Consider the following 20,360-nt stretch of genomic DNA (forward strand, 5'->3'; position numbering starts at 1 on the left):
GGAGGCGCAGGATGGGTACAGCACATGTCAGAATGGAGGCGCAGGATGGGTGCAGCACATGTCAGAATGGAGGCGCAGGATGGGTGCAGCACATGTCAGAATTGGGGCGCAGGATGGGAGCAGCACATGTCAGAATGGGGGCACAGGATGGGAGCAGCACATGACAGAATGGGGGCGCAGGATGGGTGCAGCACATGACAGGATGGGGACGCAGGATGGAGCAGCACATGACTGGATGGGGGCGCAGGATGGAGCAGCTCATGACAGGATGGGGACGCAGGATGGAGCAGCACATGACAGGATGGGGACGCAGGATGGAGCAGCACATACCAGGATGGAGACCATATACCAATATAAATGCTCGCCACCCGGGTGTAGAACGGGTTCAATAGCTAGTTACTAATATAGCCCTGGATGGAGGAAAGCAAGATTTACTACAAGACCAATATTTCTAATGATACCCATGGCATGCTGGGGTAAGTGACGGAGTCAGCAACTTTGTGCTCCATCACAACTTTTAACAGTATGGGTATCTGGAGAACACTGATTCTGTTAACAATGTAGCAGACAAGGCGGCCCACAGCCAGACAGGCCCTTCTGGCATTTGCCAGATGGCCAGTCCGGCCATGGTAGCACCATATTCTCAACCACAGGACAGGATGTACTCATATTTGGCAGGAAACACATCCTCCATTACTAGTTTCAAAGAAATATGCCCCACAAATCAGTTTCATTTGCAACAGTCAATTGCCCTAGACAGCTTTGTGATATTGTCCTTAGGCCGGGGTCACACTTGTGAGTGCAATGCGAGAAACTCGCGAGTCTCTCGCATCAATACCCGGCACTGCCGCCAGCACTCGGGACCGAAGTGTGCGGCTGCATGTATTTGTATGTAGCTGAACGCTCCGGTCCGTACCGCCAGCGGCAGTGCCGAGTATTGATGCGCGAATTTCTCGTATTGCACTCGCAGGTGTGACATCGGCCTTACAAGCAAAGTTGGGAATGAAAAAAAAATATTTGAAGCTGGAAAACAAAAAAGTTGAACTGGATAAACAAAGCAGAGTCACTGATTCAAATCACTGGAAATCCCGATCAATGGACCAAAACATATAAATCCATAAATAAACATCTTTAGTTCTACATAAAATGCCTTGAGTAAGAATTGGACAGGTTTCTTTTGGCTTGTTTTTTTTCTTTCCTTTGAAAAAAAGTAATTTCCAAATTGTTACAAGAAGCACTGTCTAAAGTATCTCTACCTCCTTCTAAGGGTACCGTTACACTATACGATTTACCAACGATCACGACCAGCGATACGACCTGGCCGTGATCGTTGGTAAGTCGCTGTGTGGTCGCTGGAGAGCTGTCACACAGACAGCTCTCCAACGACCAACGATGCCGAGGTCCCCGGGTAACCAGGGTAAACATTGGGTTACTAAGCGCGGGGCCGCGCTTAGTAACCCGATGTTTACCCTGGTTACCAGCGTAAAAAAAAACAAACACTACATACTTACATTCCGGTGTTTGTCCCTTGCCGTCTGCTTCCCGCACTGACTGACTGCCGGCCGTAAAGTGAAAGCACAGCACAGCGGTGACGTCACCGCTGTGCTCTGCTTTCACTTTACGGCCGGCAGTCAGTCAGTGCGGGAAAGCAGACGGCAAGGGACCTGACAGACACCGGAATGTAAGTATGTAGTGTTTTTTTTTTTTTTACATTTACGATGGTAACCAGGATAAACATCGGGTTACTAAGCGCGGCCCTGCGCTTAGTAACCCGATGTTTACCCGGGTTACAAGTGAACGCATCGCTGGATCGGTGTCACACACACCGATCCAGCGATGACAGCGGGAAATCCAGCGACGAAAGAAAGTTCCAAACGATCTGCTGCGACGTACGATTCTCAGCAGGGTCCCTGATTGCTGCTGCGTGTCAGACACAGCGATATCGTATGGATATCGCTGGAACGTCACGGATCGTACCGTCGTAGCGACAAAAGTGCCACTGTGAGACGGTACCCTTACTGAATTTGCCTAAGGAGTGAGTTAATATTTCAGTAAACAGTTCTTAAAATTACCTCTAATGCATTAAAACAAGCATTTGTTCTGTTTTATATTACATATTTGAAATCATAATATTGTACCCTAAAACTCAAAAATCTCTATTCAATTTGTTTTGAAACTAAAAATTATTCCTATTTGTAAATTAGCATGTCTTGATTTCATTGTTTTCAGAATTGTTTTCACTTAGATAGATGTAATTAGTGTATCCCCCTTCTTAATTTATGGCAGATAGTCATTTCAATGTGGGAAGATTCATTGAAACTATCAGAGAAGATGTTTTGCCTGCTGCAACCAATTCAATTTCTACTTTCAGAAATGTTTGAAGATTCTTTGTGAACCTGTCGGTTATGGGTAATTATGCAATTACGTTTGATTACAGCATAAATGTAAGATGAATGTCTTGTCTAAAAATAACATGCTGATACATGGCTTGATTAAAGATTAATATAATAAAAACACATGGGTTCATGGGTCAAACTTTGAAATATGCTTACAGTATTAATGTTCCCAATTGATTACCTTGTGGTGACGCAGAAGGAATGGCAAGAGCATCAGCATACCACCATCATGGACAACCCACCAAACATCAATATTGCCTTCAGAAAATCTTTCCTGGTTTCCAGGGAACATTGCCACATTTTTAGTGGCAATTAAAGCCAAATGAGCAGCAGTAGTTTCCCTCACAAGTTCTGTAATAATAGAAAATGAAGCGGCATAACGAGTATTTAACATTTAGAGATGAAGTAAATATTACACCAATTTGTAGCCAGAATGTAGTGAATTTATTTAAAACAAGAGATAATACCAATGAAATCTCTCCATGTCTGGTGGTCCTCCTTCTGTTTCCAATTACGCGGCCATCCCACAAGGACTGTGTTATGCTGCAGCCCTCCAAGGCCACTAGACTGAATTAAATGAGAAATTCCATCTCGAATATTGGAAGAAATAACTACCTGGCAGAAGCCTTTCACCTTTTCAGCTTCCATAAGCCTGTGTATAGACTGAAATAAAATTGAAAAGATATGAAATCTAAATCTTAAGACATTTTTTACACTGTCTGCAGTGTAAAAAATACAGTCTACTCACCTCTTCCGCACGTTGAGATTGGGGATGGTTCTCCAAATATGTCCCTTCCAACACAGAGCCTACAATGGTAAGTCCTTTACCTGCTTTTAATTGAGAGGTTAAAGAAAGAAGCTGAGGATGAACAACATTTTGGTCCTGATCCACTCGGACTAGAACAAGCAACTGAGGTCTGAAAAGAAAGAACACGTAAGCTCAATTCCGAAATAAAATAGAGAGGAGAGATATATTCTTACTTAAGAAATTATTAATAATTCACATACATACCTCCAATTTTTGGTATGTGGTGGACCTTCCTCCAATCTTAGGAGAGCATATCGAGCAGCACTGAGTGACAGCCCACGAATACCATCCCCCCACTCCTTCTCAGCCCTGTATATTTAGACATTTGGTACAGTATATTATGGAATACTACTTAATTTAGTCTATTACCAGAAACATTCTATAAATTACAATTAATATGGTGTATAGCAAGTTGATTTAAAGAAATGTTTTTATCCTGACATCAAATATTCCAATTTGGACCTTTCAACAAATTTCTCACGTTGAAGTGGACACATGATGTTATAGTGGCTGCAGAGTGGAAAAAACGTATTTTTTATTTTTGCCTCTCTGTTGTGGAGATATTGGCAATAAGAGTATTCGGTACATATTGAGTTACCTTTTGTTAAGTCCACGTGGGTGTTATAAGATCGCAACTCATACAGAGAAGTGCATGTCCCAGTGAAAACTCTCTGATAACGCCCACTTGGACTCAAGGAATGCTAACTCATTAGATGCCAAATAGTGATGAGTGAGTATGCTTGTTACTCGAGATTTCCCGAGCACACTCTGGTGATCTCCGAGTATTTCTGAGTGCTCGGAGATTTAGTTTCTGTCTCCGTAGCTGCATGATTTGCGGCTGCTAGACAGCCTTACTACATGTGGGGGTTGCCTGTTTGTTAGGAAATCCCGACATGTGTTCAGGCTGTCTAGTAGCCGCAAGTCATGCAGCTACGGAAACAGAGACTAAATCTCGGAGCACATCCAAATTCTCAGAGATCACCAGAGCATGCTCGGGAAATCTTGATTAACAAGTATACTTGCTCATCACTAGTGCCAAACACTTCACTTGCTAATATCTCCACTGTGGAGAGGCAACATTGAAAACAAACATGTTTTATTCTGTTGTACAGCCACTATTACATCATGTGTCCAGCTCAAAATGAAACATTTTGTGAAAGGTCCTCTTTAAATACAGAATAAAACATAATGTACGTAACATGTCTTAACAGCTAACCAACTGCAAAAGTATTGTAAAAAGTATTGTAGAAAGCTTAGAAAAAGTATTCATTGTCCTTTGATGTATTCAGTTATCATTGAACAGATGTAACACATACAGATATTTGTGCAGCGTGTAGGCCTTTTCTCACTAACAATCTCTAAAAGCAAAGTTCCCCAGGAAATGAACGTAAAAGCAAAGGCTTAGAACGTTTGACCTCGGCCCATTTAATTATAATGTTCAAGGCGTAAACCTTTCTTAGTAACTAAAAAGATAATAATGGAAATAAAAATAACCATTACAATAAAGTAGCTTCTTCTGCACAGCAACAGTACGATCAACTATGTTTTTGGATTAGCGTTTTATTTATGCTCACCCACGGTACTCAATGTATTTGTAGATAAGACCAGCAATCAGCATGGCTACAAGAGCATAATACCAAGAGCAGAGGAACATCAAAGCCAGACAAAGGCTCATTCCAAGGAATGAAAGTGTCCTGCAAAGGAGACACAATATGTTTATTTGTATTGTAAGGAACATGCCTTAAAACAAGCTTATCTAGAGACAAAAAACAGCTTCCCCTAAAGTTCAACTTTCTAGGTGACGGCTCTCCTGGCTTCCACCCTGTTAAGTGTTTAAAGGGAGGTCAGCATAAGAAAACTACCTCTTGTTCAAATCAGGTTTTCGTGTTATTTTTTCTTCTACTTGCATACGCTCAGAAAAATAACTTCCCACATTTGTATGCAAATTAGCTCTCTTCCAGAAAGAGACAAATATCAATCTATAAATAGCTCTTTTGAGGTTCTTGCCCCTTGTGAGCACATAGTAGCTTACTGGTTGGCTTGATTAAATACTTTTTTAAAGGGACTCTCAGCACAGGATGACTGTTCAAACCAAGTACAGGCGCTCGGTGCTTCATGGGCGGGGCCAAACATTTACATAAACCTTCCCACCTGCTAGATGGAAAACAATCTCCAACCTTCTCTGGCCCTATGAAGCCAGAGCTGTCAATCAAAGAAGAGGGGCAGGGTGGAGAACGATGGAAAACAAGTAGGTGGGAAGGTGTATTTAAATGATTGACCACACAATGAGGCACCAAGCAGCGGAACTTAGTTTGAACAGTCATCCTGTGCTGACAGAGTCCCTTTAAACAGGTCTAGGAGGTGCTTGTTCTCAACAGTTCTCTACAGATACATGTTTGATTTGAGGTACAGTGAAAACTTTTGAAGACAACCAACCAAAATTACATTGAAAAGTGGTCATTGGGTGGAGAGGGGGTGTTCTTAATGTAAATTATTAGTATGTATAATAGTTTGAGGACTCATTTCAATTACTTGATGGACTTTTTTTCACCCAAGGTGTGGAAATGCCTGGAAATATTTCTACATACATAAGCTGGATATTTTTAATAAGAAAAAGTACCCCCACTGCCCCACAAAGCCACACCTTAATTGTTGAATAGGGGGTGACAACTTTTTGAGGCAACTGGAAGGAGAATAACAGGTACATTACATTTTTAAATAAAAATTCATGCAAGCTATTCTAAAGAACTTTCTTTTATATTGAGCAAATCATTAGAAGATAGATTTCTCTGACATGGTGATTGTATCAAACCAACTACTCCGTGTCTCATCCTTTCAAGGCCTTCACACTCACCAATGATAATATTTGAAGCGAGGCCTCCAGTTGGGAGTCCTGAGCAATGTCTGAACTGCGCAGGCCAAGTTAACAAACATGTAACACATCAAGAAAAACCTGCAGTTACAGTAAAGAAGAAGAAAAGACAGGAACTAGAAAGTTAGGAGTCACAGAAAAAGACAAAAGTTAGAGTGATGGAAATAAAAGAAAATAATCTGAGATATACTATATGTTGAAAATGTATCACATAAAAAACTAATGTATAATAAACATACATAGAAAGAATTGGAGCAACTTCATCCAAAGATGCTATAAGGATGCCAATCTCACAGATGCAGGCTGTCAGTAGCAAAGCCCATGTTGGTTCTCCATTAGCCTTTCCATGGCCAAAAACCTATGTAGATAATAAATATATAAAGACGTATCAGCGCTGTATACTGATATGCAAATCTAGATGATAACTACCACCTCTTTGACATTCAAAGTAAGAAGAAACTTGCAGTTGTGAATATTGTACACAGAGAAATTGCAATGACTTTATTGAAGAACTAAAAATCATACATTTCCTTCAGTGATTTAAAGGGAATCAGAAAATGACCGTTTGTTTTACCCCTTGCCAACCATGCAATTTTCCTTTTTTTCCTCCCCGGGTTCCAAGAGCCATAACTTTTTTTATTTTTTTTATCCTCATAGCCATGTAAGGGCTTGTTTTTTCTGGGATGAGTTGTAGTTTTCAATGACTGTCTTAGTTTTGTTATTCAACATACTTAAACATGGGAAAAAACTGCAGTCAAATTGCACAATAAAAACGATCGTTTTTTGTGTTTTTGGCCTTCATTAGAGATGGGCGGACAACTTGGATGTTCAGGTCCGGCGGGTTCAGCCGAACTGTAACAAAAAGTTTGGGTTCGGGTACCAGAACAGTGCCCGAACCCAGACCCCATTCACTTCAATGGGGGCACAAACATCTAGTGTTTGCTCTGCTGGCATGGGCATGACAGTGCAGCAAACACCGATTCTGATCGGCAGTGAAACCATCCCCACCGGTCATAGAACGACGGTTCCCATGCTGTCAAAAGACAGCGTGAGTGCTCAGCTGTGATCTGAGGTATAAAGTTTACCTCCGGTCACTGGTGCTCCCATTATCCGACATCTGTTGCTGCTAATAACAGCGAGAGCAGGAGTGGCGGATGGAAGTATTCCTCAGCCGCTCCAGCTCTGTAAGTTAATAATTTTTTTTTTTAAACGGCGTGGGTTCCCCTGTATTTTTGTTAACCAGTCAGGCAAAACTCACAGCTGGGGGCTGCTTCTGTCAGCGTCAGGAAGGCTAGTTAGAATGAATAGAGGGGTCCCCATGCTGTATTTTTTAATTATTTAAATAATTTAAACAGTGTGGGGTCCCCCCAATTTTTGACAACCAGCCTTGCTAAAGCAGACAGCTGGGGACTAGTATTCTCAGGCTGGTAAGGGGCCATGGATATTGCCCCCCCAGCCTAAAAATAGCAGCCTCCAGCTGCCTAGAAAAGGCACATTTATTAGATGCGCCAATTTTGGCACTTTGCCCGCCTCTTCCCACTTGCTCTGTAGTGGTGGCAAGTGGGGTTTATATTTGTGGGGTTGATGTCACCTTTGTATTGTCAGGTGACATCAAGCCCACGGCTTATTAAAGGAGAGGCGTCTGTAGCACACCTATCCATTACTAATCCTACAGTTGTATTGTAAATAAAGACACAGCCAGAATAAAGTCCTTTATTAGAAATAAAACAAAACACAGTTTTCCTTTTTTATTTAAAAATAACAAACACAGTTATACTCTCCAAACACCTAATTCCTCCGAAGCCCTCATTCTCCTGTAATAAAACTAAAATAAAAAAACGATATCTCTCACCTCTCCGTCATTCTGTAGCACACCATAATCCATTTCTGGGGGAAAAACAGTTTTCAACCTGGACGGTGCCAAAATGCAACCGTCCAGGCTGAGAACCACTGGTGACTGAACTGCTGTGAGCACAGCCTCAGTGACTGGCTCTGACGTCATCGAGGTTACCTCTGGTCACTGAGGCTCCGTTCCCAGCTGGTCTGAACTGCCATGACCTCTGTGACATCCTCACTAGCACTGTGAGAAAAACTCAATAGCACCTTTAGAAATATGTTTACTTAGAAAATTGGTAACATGTTCAATATTTATTTCACCCACTGTATATTAAAGTCGACAGGATCAGCTGACCATCTAATGTGTATAGTAGCTTCCTGATTCTTTCCTGACAGAAGTTACCCGATGTTTACCCTGGTTACCAGGGGACTTCGGCATCGTTGGTCGCTGGAGAGCTGTCTGTGTGACAGCTCTCCAGAGACCACACAGCGACGAAACAGCGACGCTGCAGCAATCGGCATCGTTGCCTATATCGCTGCAGCGTCGCTTAATGTGACGGTACCTTCACACTTTTCGGTATCTAAAAAAATTGATGTTGCCACTTGGTCTCACAGGTAGACTAAGAGCAATCGGATGGGCTTATCTCCAGATAGCCCAAGCCATATGTAATCCACCTTAGACACAGAGCATCTTGGACCAGCCAAGGCCAAAAGACATTCTTAGAAAGGGAAAGTAGAAAGTAAAAAGTTGTCTAGTTGGTTATGCTAGACAAAGAAAACCTGTCATCAGGTCAAAGTGACCAGTTTTTGCTCTTATTTTATTCTCGCTGCTCCCCTGAGTTTTGCGCTGTTTTTCTTTTTTTAAATCCACTCTACAGTTCTGGAAATATGGGCCATTTTATTGGGTGTAAATGTTCATGGCCTTTGCAAGAAGCCACATCTCTGATTCCATATAGAAGATTTAAAAAAAATGGAATATTCAGGTGTAGCAGCGAGAATAAAATAAGAGCAAAAATTGGCCACATTGGACCTGGTGATGGACACTGTAAAAAAAAACCTCATCTTATAAGGACTTGATGTTCTTATTTTAAAGAGATCTCATGATGACAAATGTCTTCAAAGGGGTTGTCCAAAACTTTAACATTGATGGCCTATACTTAGGATAGGTCATCAATGTCTGATTGCTGGGGATGCGACACATTGCATCCCCACCGATCAGCCGTTACCAGCCGTAACTGCTCAGTTACGGAGCTGCACAGCTCATTCAACAGAATAGTGGCTGCTGCTGGGTACTACACATCAACACCCTATTGATTTGAATAGGAGTATGCGGCAACTATACAGTTGACGGAGCTGTGCTGTAACCGAGCAGTTCCAGCTGCCAACACTGGTAATAGCTGATTGTCGGGGATGCCTGGTGTTGCACCCCCCACCGATCACATATTGTTGATCTATCCTAAGGATAGTCCATGAAGTTAAAGTCCCGAACAGCCCCTTTAACTAGAGCTTCATCATTAACATCACCGTATAGGTTTTTTTTTTCACTGTTATCTATTTATTAATTGCTATCGACCTTCTTCAGCTCTCATCACCATCAACTATCAAAACCCAGATAAAGAATACGCAGTTATGCTCTACAACCAGTAGCAGCATTCTTTGAAAAAAGAAAAAGCTTGATGTTCATAGAAATAAACTCCATAGTGAATCTTTTTATCATCTGCAGTAAACTGTGACTGATTTAGAGACGTTATTCTACAAACTGGAAATATGTTTCATTAATAATTAATTTGTCTATTCACTACAGAAAGCTCTTGTCCAGCTGAAATTCTCAACATTATGTTCCTTAGTTCGATATAGTGGCAAGTAAATATAAATTATGTTTCATTACAAGTCTACTGATAATTGGGTTTACCACATCAATCGGTTTTTATTAATTATCATTTTTATTGGTACCATAAAAAGATAATACATTGAGCATATATATTGTAGGATAAAATTAGTACAATGCTTCTCCAACCATTTCAACAGGGTCCATAACACAGTGATTCCTGGTCTCACCACTAGTCAAAGTCTATGCCAAATCTTACAATAATTCTTAGTTGATCTCTAATTTATAAGCAGAGCTCAATATAACATTGAGATAGATTAAATGAAGTTGCTAAATCAGAAAAAGAAAGGTCTATACATCAACAGGAGGGCCTGTGCAACATGTACGTTCAGCATATGATCACTCTTTGAAAACTGTGTTCCCAGCTGAGCCTTATCTACCACTGGGGTGCGCATCACAATTAGTAAAGCAATAGATTAGTAGATCAGCAAGGTTGTAAATTTTGCATATAAAGAGCCATGTAGTATATACATGAATGCCATACACTACAACGGACTTCTAATTAGAAAGAAATAAGGAACGCAAACTATATAAAAGGGAACACACTGATTCGGTAGACATTTTTGCCTCATTGAATATTAGAGGAACACTGAGGATTGTAAGTTGAAATCTTCAATCATGAAATTTCATTGACACGCTCATCCCATATTCCTGTTATAACACCATTGAATATTATATTATATTATATTTAGAGTAGAAGTAGCACTTGAAGCTTCTGGACACCAGTGCAAAATGGTTAGCAAAACTAAGTGGCAAATAGAAGACTGGCAACTACATGTGTGGTAGAGTGGCCTCTGCTCTCCCTCTGGCATGGAGGTCAAGTGTATGACTGCTAACTCTGCATTACTTTTATCTCCCCCAACTAGAGAGTCACTTGAGAAGAAAAACCAAAGCCACATTTCCAAATTTCTGTTTGTAACAAGTGCAGTCAACTGTATAGCAAGATGGTCAACTTTTTTTTGAAGGTCCTGTTACATTGACCAATGTGGGGACGGTGTCGGTCCCATACAGTCTGCATTCTGTCAGCAGTGCATTCCCTGTTTACACCGAGATGTGCCGCCAACAAAAATGATTTTTTATGTTGCATAAAAGATGTGATCAGCCAATGACCCAGCATTTTACTTGCTGTCATGTTTACATGGGTCAATGATTGGGAACAAATGTTTGAACAAATGCTCCTACGGGTGATTATTGGACCATGAAATAAAACCTTTACCTAAAGGGGTGAGGCAGTGCATGGCATACTCGCTAGAGTATTGTGATGTAAGCCTAAATTCCATTTTTGGAGTTAGAAAAACAGCTTATATAAGCTATAATCATGTCTCTTCCCTCTCAGCTACTATGTAGTTCTGAGATAGATCTTCTAACTTAAGGTACCTTCACACTGAACAACTTAACAACGATATCGCTAGCGATCCGTGACGTTGCAGCGTCCTGGATAGCGATATCGTTGTGTTTGACACGCAGCAGCGATCTGGATCCTGCTGCGACATCATTGGTCGGAGCAGAAAGGCCAGAACCAAAAGTGTTAAGCAGTTTGGAATGAAATATCTGACACTTTTATTCTCCATTGAAAACACATGAACACTCAAACACTCACTCAAGTGGAACATTAATGTGTATATGAATAAAATATATGATATTTGTTAGTTTTCCAGAAAATAACATCAACATTCTAATAAGGAGTTTGTATGTTCTCCCCGTGTTTGTGTGGGTTTCCTCCGGTTGCTCCAGTTTCCGCCCACATTCCAAAGACATACTAACAGGGAATTTAGATTGTGAGCCCCATCGGGGACAGCGATGATAATGTGTGCAAACTGTAAAGCGCTGCGGAATATGTTAGCGCTATATAAAAATAAAGATTATTATTATAAGCACTGAGATACAACTGACTTACTCTGAGAAAAGGTACAATTCCATCACGTGATATAGCTTGTAAGAGACGTGGAGCTCCTGTCAAACTTTGCAAACCAGCTCCACAAGTAGAGAAGAAAGACCCAATAACAATGACCCAGGGTGAAGGCCAGGACAATGTTCCCACCACTAAATTTCCATTAACAGCTTCTCCAAATCTGTAAATGATAAAAACACAACATTTGTTTTGTGAAATTTGGAACATTTTAACATACTATGCCATATATGTAAAGTTTTGGATTGCTAAAAAGGCCATATAATATAAGGCCTCTTTCACACTTCAGTCTTTTTGTTTCAGTCTAAATCCGTCGTTTTGTGAAAAAATTTGCCCGCTGGATCCGTCTTTTTCTCATACACTTGTATTAGCGACGGATTATGACTGATGGCCTCTTGTTTCGTCCGTCGTGCGCTGGATCCGTGGGAATTTGTTTATCCGTCGTCTGGAGAGTACGGACAAAGTAACATCTATTCTTTGGCTAGAATAGAAGCCTATGGGCGCAGGATCAGTCGCTGTCCATCAAATGACGGAATCCAGCGACGGATTCAATATTTTTACACTGAGCATGCTCCAAATCTGTATTTAGTAGCCAATTGGCCACACAGCCCCAAATCTACATAAACCTGACATGTGGCTTCATTCCTCAATGTGCCAGCAAGAAGCATACAAGCAAGAAGCCTGCCAGCAACCTGCCTGATGGATAGATGCATAGATGGTCACAATATTTGCTAGAACCCCTTCCATTTCTGCCACTTGCTCTACAACCTCTCAAAGATGGGGTGTTAAAACACTCAATATATAGGTTTCCATTATTTTCCAGTAGCCCATCACATTTGGGAGCCTCCCATTTGGAGATATGTAAAAACGGATCCGTCAAAAAAATGGATGCAACGGATCCGGTTTTTCGATGGATCTGTATAGTGGATCCGTTGAAAAACCGGATCCGTTGTTTCCGTTTTTCACTATTTTTGACGATTCTGATCCGTCGCGACGACAGATTTTAACTGACGCCAGAAGACTGAAGTGTGAAAGAGGCCTAAGAATACAAAGAAGATAAGCAATGCAAACATCTAGAAAACAGTGTTGCGTATAAACTAAAACTTTACAGTTTGGTGCACCAAAGATAATGTCATGCACAAAAAAAAAGCATGAACCGCACATCCAAACGTCATACATTGATCTAAAGCCACTAGGCAAAAATTTATATAACTGAACATGAGGTTCTTAGTTTTACATTCTGATCAGACTGTATGAAGCCCACTGCCAGGTCACGGCAAACCTCGTAGTGGGTCCTACCGCCCTAATGGAGCGGAGCTGTCCACTGACCACCGACACAGCGGCAATGCACCAGCAGGGCAGACGGCCTGGTGCCCCACAGCACCCATACTACAAAACTGTTCTTTCTCTTTTTTCAGCATATTGCATGTTCTGTAATTTTTTTTTCTTTGGATGTGCACCCCTTCCATTTGGCACGAGTGATTTTAATTAGCAGGAGACTGCAAAGTAAGGGGTCTAGCCCATTTTTGCTCTCACTGGAGAGCTTGATGGAGGTGAGTTTCAGTGCTCCTTACACTTGGTGTTAGTGCTGTGTGGCAGACATTGTTGCTTTGGTTTTGTGGTGGGGAGGCGCGGTCTGGAGTCATGGCAACTCCGTCTTGAAGCATGGGTGCTGTGAGACACCAGGCCATCTGCCCTGCTGCTGCATTGCCACTGTGACGGTGGTCGATGCACAGCTCCGCTCTGTGGGGGCAATGGGGACTCCTTTCATTTGGTGCTGTTTGGCGGCCATTGTTTCTGTGGTTTTGTGTTGGTGGGGCAGGGCGGCATGGAGACCCTGGGCCATCTGCCCTGCCAGTGCATGGCCACTGTGGCGGTAGTCGGCGCATGGCTCCGCTCCATTAGGGTGGTAGGACCCAATACAAGGTTTACCGAGACGTGGCAGTGGGCTTCATACAGTCTGATCAGAATGTTAAACTAAGAACCTCATGTTCAGTTATACATAGTTTTGCCGAGAGGCATTAGATCATTGTATGATTTTTGGAGGTGCTGTTCTTTCTCTTTGTCACCACAAAAATAATGTTATGTTTGTTTCATATTACAGTGTAAACTTTTAGGATACTTACTTGTCACGCAAAACAACACCTTCAATGCAGGCACCAAACAGAATAACAGTAGAAATATCTATTCATCTGTAAAGGAAAATCTGAGACAGTACTTATGAAATCAGAAATCAAATTGTCAAAGTACCGATTTCAAGGATAGTTTTACTACTAATCAAGTGGATATGGTCAATGTTGTTTTCTTCTGAATGTATTTCAATATTTTTGTCAAGATGTGGTCGAGACATAATTGTTATTATTAGTAATATATATACATTTTATAAAGGGACATCAATACATAATAGGTATACATCAGTGTTCAGGATCCAATTTAAATCAGTTTTTGGCCAGTATCAGTTTTTAATCTCAATGTGGCCTCAATCTTTCACATAGTTATTCTAAAACTTGGGAACGTTCCAAACATGAATGGCTCTGTGTGCTATCATATGTATTATAAGTATTGCAAAAGAGGAAAAAAAGAGTATTAACCGCACATCCCAAAATCATAAGTTGATCTAAAGCCGCTGGGCAAAAATTTATATAACTGAACATGAGGTTTTCAGTTTAACATTCTGATCAGACTGTATGAAGCCCACTGCCACGTCACGGCAAACCTCATAGTGGGTCCTACCGCCAGGGCCGTATTTGCCACTAGGCACTTGAGGGCACGTGCCTAGGGCGGGGGCAATGTGAGGGGGCGGCACCTGAGCAAGTTTAAAAAAAAAATATTTTTTTTTTTTTAAGGTTCGGGGGTCACCCCGCCCACCCACCTACCTCAGCCACGACTGTTGCGGGGGGAGGGGGTCTCTGGCGCAGGGCCGCCCGCTATCCGGGCATTACTTGTTAGTGTGCATCTGGCGTCCAGAAATGGGTGCTGTACCTTTAAGCAGCAGGCAGGCCCAAGTGCATCATGGTCCTGACGCCGGTCATGTGACATGCTGCGCGCTCTTCTGAATGTAGGAGCACTGGAGCAGACTGCAGAGCTGAGCAGCATGCCATGTTTGTGGGAGAAGATACCGAAGTCGGCGGTGAGCAGGGAGAGGAGGCGGCAGTGTGAGAGGAATCAGCAGAGAGGAGTGAGGTGAGAGAGGAGACGGGAGTCTGCTGATGTGTGTGAGGAGAGGGGAGGCTGCTAAGGGGAGAATATGAGAGGCTGGAGAGGAGATGAGAGGGGAGGCTGCTAAGGGGAGAGGAGAGGCTGGTGAGGGGAGGTTGCTAAGGGGAGAGGAGAGGCTGGTGAGGGGAGGCTGCTAAGGGGAGAGGAGAGGCTGGTGAGGGGAGGCTGCTAAGGGGAGAGGAGAGGCTGGTGAGGGGAGGCTGCTAAGGGGAGAGGAGAGGCTGGTGAGGGGAGGCTGCTAAGGGGAGGATATGAGAGGCTGGAAAGGAGATGAGGGGATGCTGCTAAGGGGAGAGGAGAGGCTGGTGAGGGGAGGATATGAGTGGCTGCTGAGGAGATGAGAGGCTGGAGAGGGGAAGCTGCTAAGGGGAGAGGAGAGGCTGGAGAGGGGAGGCTGCTAAGGGGAGGGGAGAGGCTGGTGAGGGGAGGCTGCTAAGGGGAGAGGAGAGGCTGGAGAGGGGAGGTTGCTAAGGGGAGAGGAGAGGCTGGTGAGGGGAGGCTGCTAAGGGGAGAGGAGAGGCTGGTGAGGGGAGGCTGCTAAGGGGAGAGGAGAGGCTGGTGAGGGGAGGATATGAGAGGCTGGAGAGATGAGAGGGGATGATGCTAAGGGGAGAGGAGAGGCTGGTGAGGGGAGGATATGAGTGGCTGCTGAGGAGAGGAGATGAGAGGCTGGAGAGGGGAGGCTGCTAAGAGGAGAGGCTGGAGAGGGGAGGCTGCTAAGGGGAGAGGAGAGGCTGGAGAGGGAAGGCTGCTAAGGGGAGGGGAGAGGCTGGTGAGGGGAGGCTGCTAAGTGGAGGATATGAGTGGCTGCTGAGGAGAGGAGATGAGAGGCTGGAGAGGGGAGGCTGCTAAGGGGAGAGGAGAGGCTGGAGAGGGGAGGCTGCTAAGGGGAGGGGAGAGGCTGGTAAGGGGAGGCTGCTAAGGGGAGGATATGAGTGGCTGCTGAGGAGAGGAGATGAGAGGCTGGAGAGGGGAGGCTGCTAAGGGGAGAGGAGAGGCTGGTGAGGGGAGGCTGCTAAGGGGAGGATATGAGTGGCTGCTGAGGAGAGGAGATGAGAGGCTGGAGAGGGGAGGCTGCTAAGGGGAGAGGAGAGGCTGGTGAGGGGAGGCTGCTAAGGGGAGGATATGAGAGGCTGGAGAGATGAGAGGGGAGGCTGCTAAGAGGAGAGGAGAGGCTGGTGAGGGGAGGCTGCTAATGGGGGATATGAGAGGCTGGAGAGGAGATGAGAGGGGAGGCTGCTAAGGGGAGAGGAGAGGCTGGTGAGGGGAGGCTGCTAAGGGGAGGATATGAGAGGCTGGTGAGGAGAGGAGATGAGAGGCTGGTGAGGAGAGGAGATGGGAGGCTGGTGAGGAGATGGGAGGCTGCTGAGGAGATGAGGGGGGATGCTGAGGAGGGGGGATGCTGAGGAGGGAGGCTGCTGAGGAGAGGGGAGGCTGCTGAGGGGAGGCTGCTGAGGAGAGAGGAGGCTGGTGAGGGGAGGCTTTTGAGGAGAGGAAAGGCTGCTGGTGAGGAGAGGAGAGGCTGCTGGTGAGGAGAGGGGAGGCTGATGAGAGGAGAGGCTGGTGAGGAGAGAAGAAGGGAGGCTGGAGAGGAGAGGGGAGGCTGTGAGAGGGGAGGCTGGTGAGGAGATGAGAGGCTGGTGAGGAGATGGGAGGCTGGTGAGAAGATGGGAGGCTGTTGAGGAGAGGAGAGGCTGCTGGTGAGGAGAGGGGAGGCTGGTGAGAGGAGAGGCTGGTGAGAGGGAAGGCTGGTGAGGAGAGAAGGGAGACTGGTGAGGAGAGGGGAGGCTGGTGAGGGGAAGAGAGGCTGGTGAGGAGAGGCTGGTGATGGGAGGAGATGGGAGGCTGGTGAGGAGATGGGATGCTGGTGAGGAGATGAGAGGGGAGGCTGCTGAGGAGATGAGAGGCTGGTGAGGAGATGAGAAGCTGGAGAGGAGATGAGAGGCTGGTGATGGGAGGCTACTGAGGAGAGGTGAGGCTGGTGAGGAGATGAGAGGCTGGTGAGATGAGAGGCTGCTGAGGTGGCTGCATTCGGCAGGTGGAGGCTGCATCTGGCAGGTGGAGGCTGCTTACGGGAGTGAGGAGAGGCTGCTGAGGAAAGTCTGCGTCCTGCATCCAACAGGGTGAGGTTGAAGAAGGGGTTCCCTTTAGAAATCTGTCAAACCTTGCAACCATGGCAGAATCAACTGACCATGTAATGTGTATGAGATTCACCAGATTCTCACATGACAACTGGAAAGGTTTGCTAAGGCTACTTTCACATCAGCAATTTTCTCCGTTCGCGGCAGATACTGCAGTTTTTCCGCATCTGCCGCCTAACGTATCAGTTACGGGCCGGCAACTCTGCATTCGGCCTCATTCATGGGACTTGCGAACATGTGCGGCACTTGAGGTTTTGCACTTGAGGCGATACAAAAAAACACGGCTAGCAGCATTTTTTTTCCCTGTTGCTGCAAGTACCGCATTTGCCGGATCGCGGCAAAACCGCAAGTGCCGCACATGTCCAAGTCCCATAGGGAATGAATGAGGCCGAACGCACTGTTGCCGTAAGTGATCCGTTACGGATGCGGAAAAACTGCCGCAAATGTCAAAAATCGCTGATGTTAAAGTAGCCTAAGTCACTGCCGATAGTGTCATACTCACCAATGGGGGAGGCAGCACGAAAAGTGCCTAGGGCAGCAGAAACTCTAAATACAGCCCTGCCTACCGCCCTAACGGAGCGGAGCCATGCGGCGCCACATACTGTGCACCGCCTTCTGCGCGTGCGCAGTATCCTTTGCCCAACTGTGCGCATGCTGCAGAAGTACTATGTCCCTGAAGTCTTTCACTGTGTTCCGGGACATAGTACTTCCGGTGCATGCGCACTAATGCTTTTCGGCTTTGCCCGCATCTGGGCAAAGCATACTGCGCACGCGCAGAAGGCAATTTGAAGGCGCACGCGCGGGACCTGTGCGCAAACAACGCTATTCACAGAACGGAATGCGTACAGCACGCCGATTTGGGGTGGGGAGAGGGGCCAGAACCAACGCCCATCAGACCGGACCGAGGATATTTCCACACAGCATGGGAGAAATATAAAAGGTTCTTATGGGGGATTCATGGGGAGTCGGGGGGTTTCACAAGTAGTTGGGGAATGTATAGCTCACACTCTATTAGATGATATTTTTAGTTGATAGGCAAAAAAACTGGTGACAGGTTCCCTTTAAGACCCGACAGGCTCATAGAAATAGGGAAGTCCTTCTGGGAACTGCAAAAGTTTCCTAAACGTCTAAGTCTACTCACGCAGACCCATCTTCGGGGCACATATTGTTATATGCAGTTAGGCTATGTACAGGTGAACTGCATGCAGATATTTCACTTACTGCACTCCAAAAGCAATAAATGTGAAAATCTCTGCAATGGAATGACACAGTGCAAAAAGGGTAAGAATGGCAGAATTATGGGAGCTCAGAACATTTTTTAAAGTTTGTAACTAAAAAACGTTGGAGCAAGTGACAGGTCTTCTTTATAGATTCTCCACATTAATCAAACATCATGCAGCACTTTGATAAATCATACGCAAATAAAGCTATTGCACCCACATGACAAATTTCCCCTTGACTTTGTATGCTGTGACCTATGAAGGAGGAGGGAGGAGGTAAGCTGTGACCATTATATTGTGACCCAGTGTTATGTGAATAATATATAGACGGTATCTTCTGTGATGTACATAAAACAAGAAGATGTGAGAACTCAGGCTCAGCGTGAAAGCAAGATTGAAGGATTATCTTTAATATGGATAGTGAGATAGAAAATTAAGAAAATGTTACCATGAATTCTGAAAAATATGTTTGACAAAAAAACTTGATTTAGACAATTATTTACTGATAATATATTCCTTAGCAAAACTGCCTGAACATGATATGTCACAGTGCACAAAAGCCAGTGTTAGGTTGGTATAGTAGTAGAATAAATGTGTCCATTACATACTAAAAGGCATAAAGTATAATTCAAATTATTCATCCATTTGTAAAGGATACAAACAAAAGATGTAGTGGCAATAGCCATTATAGTGCCAATGGGAATGGATTTTTGTGCATCACGGAGATCTCCAGATCTGTTAGAACCGGCCATTATTCCTGGGTGATTAGAGAAAAAAGCGAGAACTGAAAGTAATTACGGGACTAGATACAAGGTGATACAGTATAAAGAGTAACTAATGATAATGCCTTTGCCGTGATTCACACACAACCTACCATTCACACTTTCATGCAGTTATCACCATTATCTATAGACCTACTTGTTTATTTGAAGGCGAGAATTCATTCGGTTTTAACTATGTTCATTTAGTTTTCTTTTTTTTTTTTTGTTTGCCGAATTTTTATTCGATCTACGAATCTGACGTTCCAGCAGATTTTCATAATACAATAGAAATATTTGTAATTTTCTAAACAAGCTATGATCTCTTTGGTTCTTATTGATATGTTCTTTTTAACATTGCTTTTAAGCTCTCGCTTTCAAGGAATTAGCTTTATAAATCACTACACAGAAGTGATAACGTGGTTTCTCATTAAAGCTCAATTATCTCAAGCTGTGAAAAAGTGATTAAAAATATTGTCAGGTTGAATATTCCAATGCTCAAATGACATCCTCCTCCAGATGCTCCTCTCCTAATCAAAGAGGCTGGTGGAGCAGAAGTGTATCACGAGCCAATGAATGCCATACAGATAAGAAACAAAATCACATTGCCTCCTCTTTAAAAGCACAAATTAGAAATTCTGTAAAAAAGAGACTCTTGCGCCATCTTTTTCAGTGAAGAAAAAAAACCTCTTGTGGGCCCATGATGAAAATATATGTTATGGGAATTTTTTTTGTCATCCATGAAGTACACTTTCATTACGGTGATCTTTTGGGTGCTGAAAACTTATTGATGAAAGCTCAATTACACAGCCAGGCTTCGAACTCAACATCCAGGATCAAAGATATATTCCATTTCAACAGTGGGGTAGTTTCACACCAGCGTTTGAATTCCATTTTTCCTGTTCCCATAACATGAAGAAAACTAATTTAGGACAGGGGTGTGCTGAGCAGTCAGAATGGTGGAAAGCTTAGCAGTCCAAATTGGAGGCTAGACTGTGCTGAGCTGTCAATATCATTGCTGAGATGTGCCAGGTTTTTTTTCCATGTGGCTGCTACTCGAGTGAATACCTGGCTATTTAGCTGGCTCTCTGCCTCTAATTAGTGTCAGTTGTAGCTTTGCTTACATGGTGTGCTTGCTCTGTATCCATTTGCCTCACCCCTTTGTGTTGATCCGCTACCTTACTGGAATTTTAACCTTGGACTGTTGCCCGACTATTCCTTTGCCTTGTTTGTGACAAGTCCTTTTGGTGTCTGACCCCGGACCTCTTGACTATCCAGCCACATGACTTGTCCGTGACAAGTGATTAGTGTCA

General features: G+C 44.0%; 1 protein-coding gene across 2 annotated transcripts in view; it reads right to left on the reverse strand.

The window, feature by feature from the left end:
• Positions 1–20,360, reverse strand: part of SLC12A5 (solute carrier family 12 member 5) — a 173,514-nt gene that overhangs the window by 30,202 nt on the left and 122,952 nt on the right. For both annotated transcript variants that reach the window (XR_011318419.1, XM_069752192.1), the window contains exons 10-19: positions 18,948–19,046; positions 13,836–13,893; positions 11,698–11,872; positions 6,316–6,434; positions 6,059–6,157; positions 4,779–4,898; positions 3,409–3,513; positions 3,145–3,313; positions 2,864–3,059; positions 2,578–2,747 (exon numbers count right to left, since the gene is read on the reverse strand). Coding sequence is in view for 1 of the 2 variants with exons in the window: in XM_069752192.1 (XP_069608293.1) it covers positions 2,578–2,747; positions 2,864–3,059; positions 3,145–3,313; positions 3,409–3,513; positions 4,779–4,898; positions 6,059–6,157; positions 6,316–6,434; positions 11,698–11,872; positions 13,836–13,893; positions 18,948–19,046 (1,310 nt within the window). In the remaining variant the exon portion in view is untranslated. The remainder of the gene's footprint in view (positions 1–2,577; positions 2,748–2,863; positions 3,060–3,144; positions 3,314–3,408; positions 3,514–4,778; positions 4,899–6,058; positions 6,158–6,315; positions 6,435–11,697; positions 11,873–13,835; positions 13,894–18,947; positions 19,047–20,360) is intronic.

This window comes from Ranitomeya imitator, chromosome 2 (genome assembly GCF_032444005.1).
Source record: "Ranitomeya imitator isolate aRanImi1 chromosome 2, aRanImi1.pri, whole genome shotgun sequence".
Taxonomy (NCBI): Eukaryota; Metazoa; Chordata; class Amphibia; order Anura; family Dendrobatidae; genus Ranitomeya; species Ranitomeya imitator.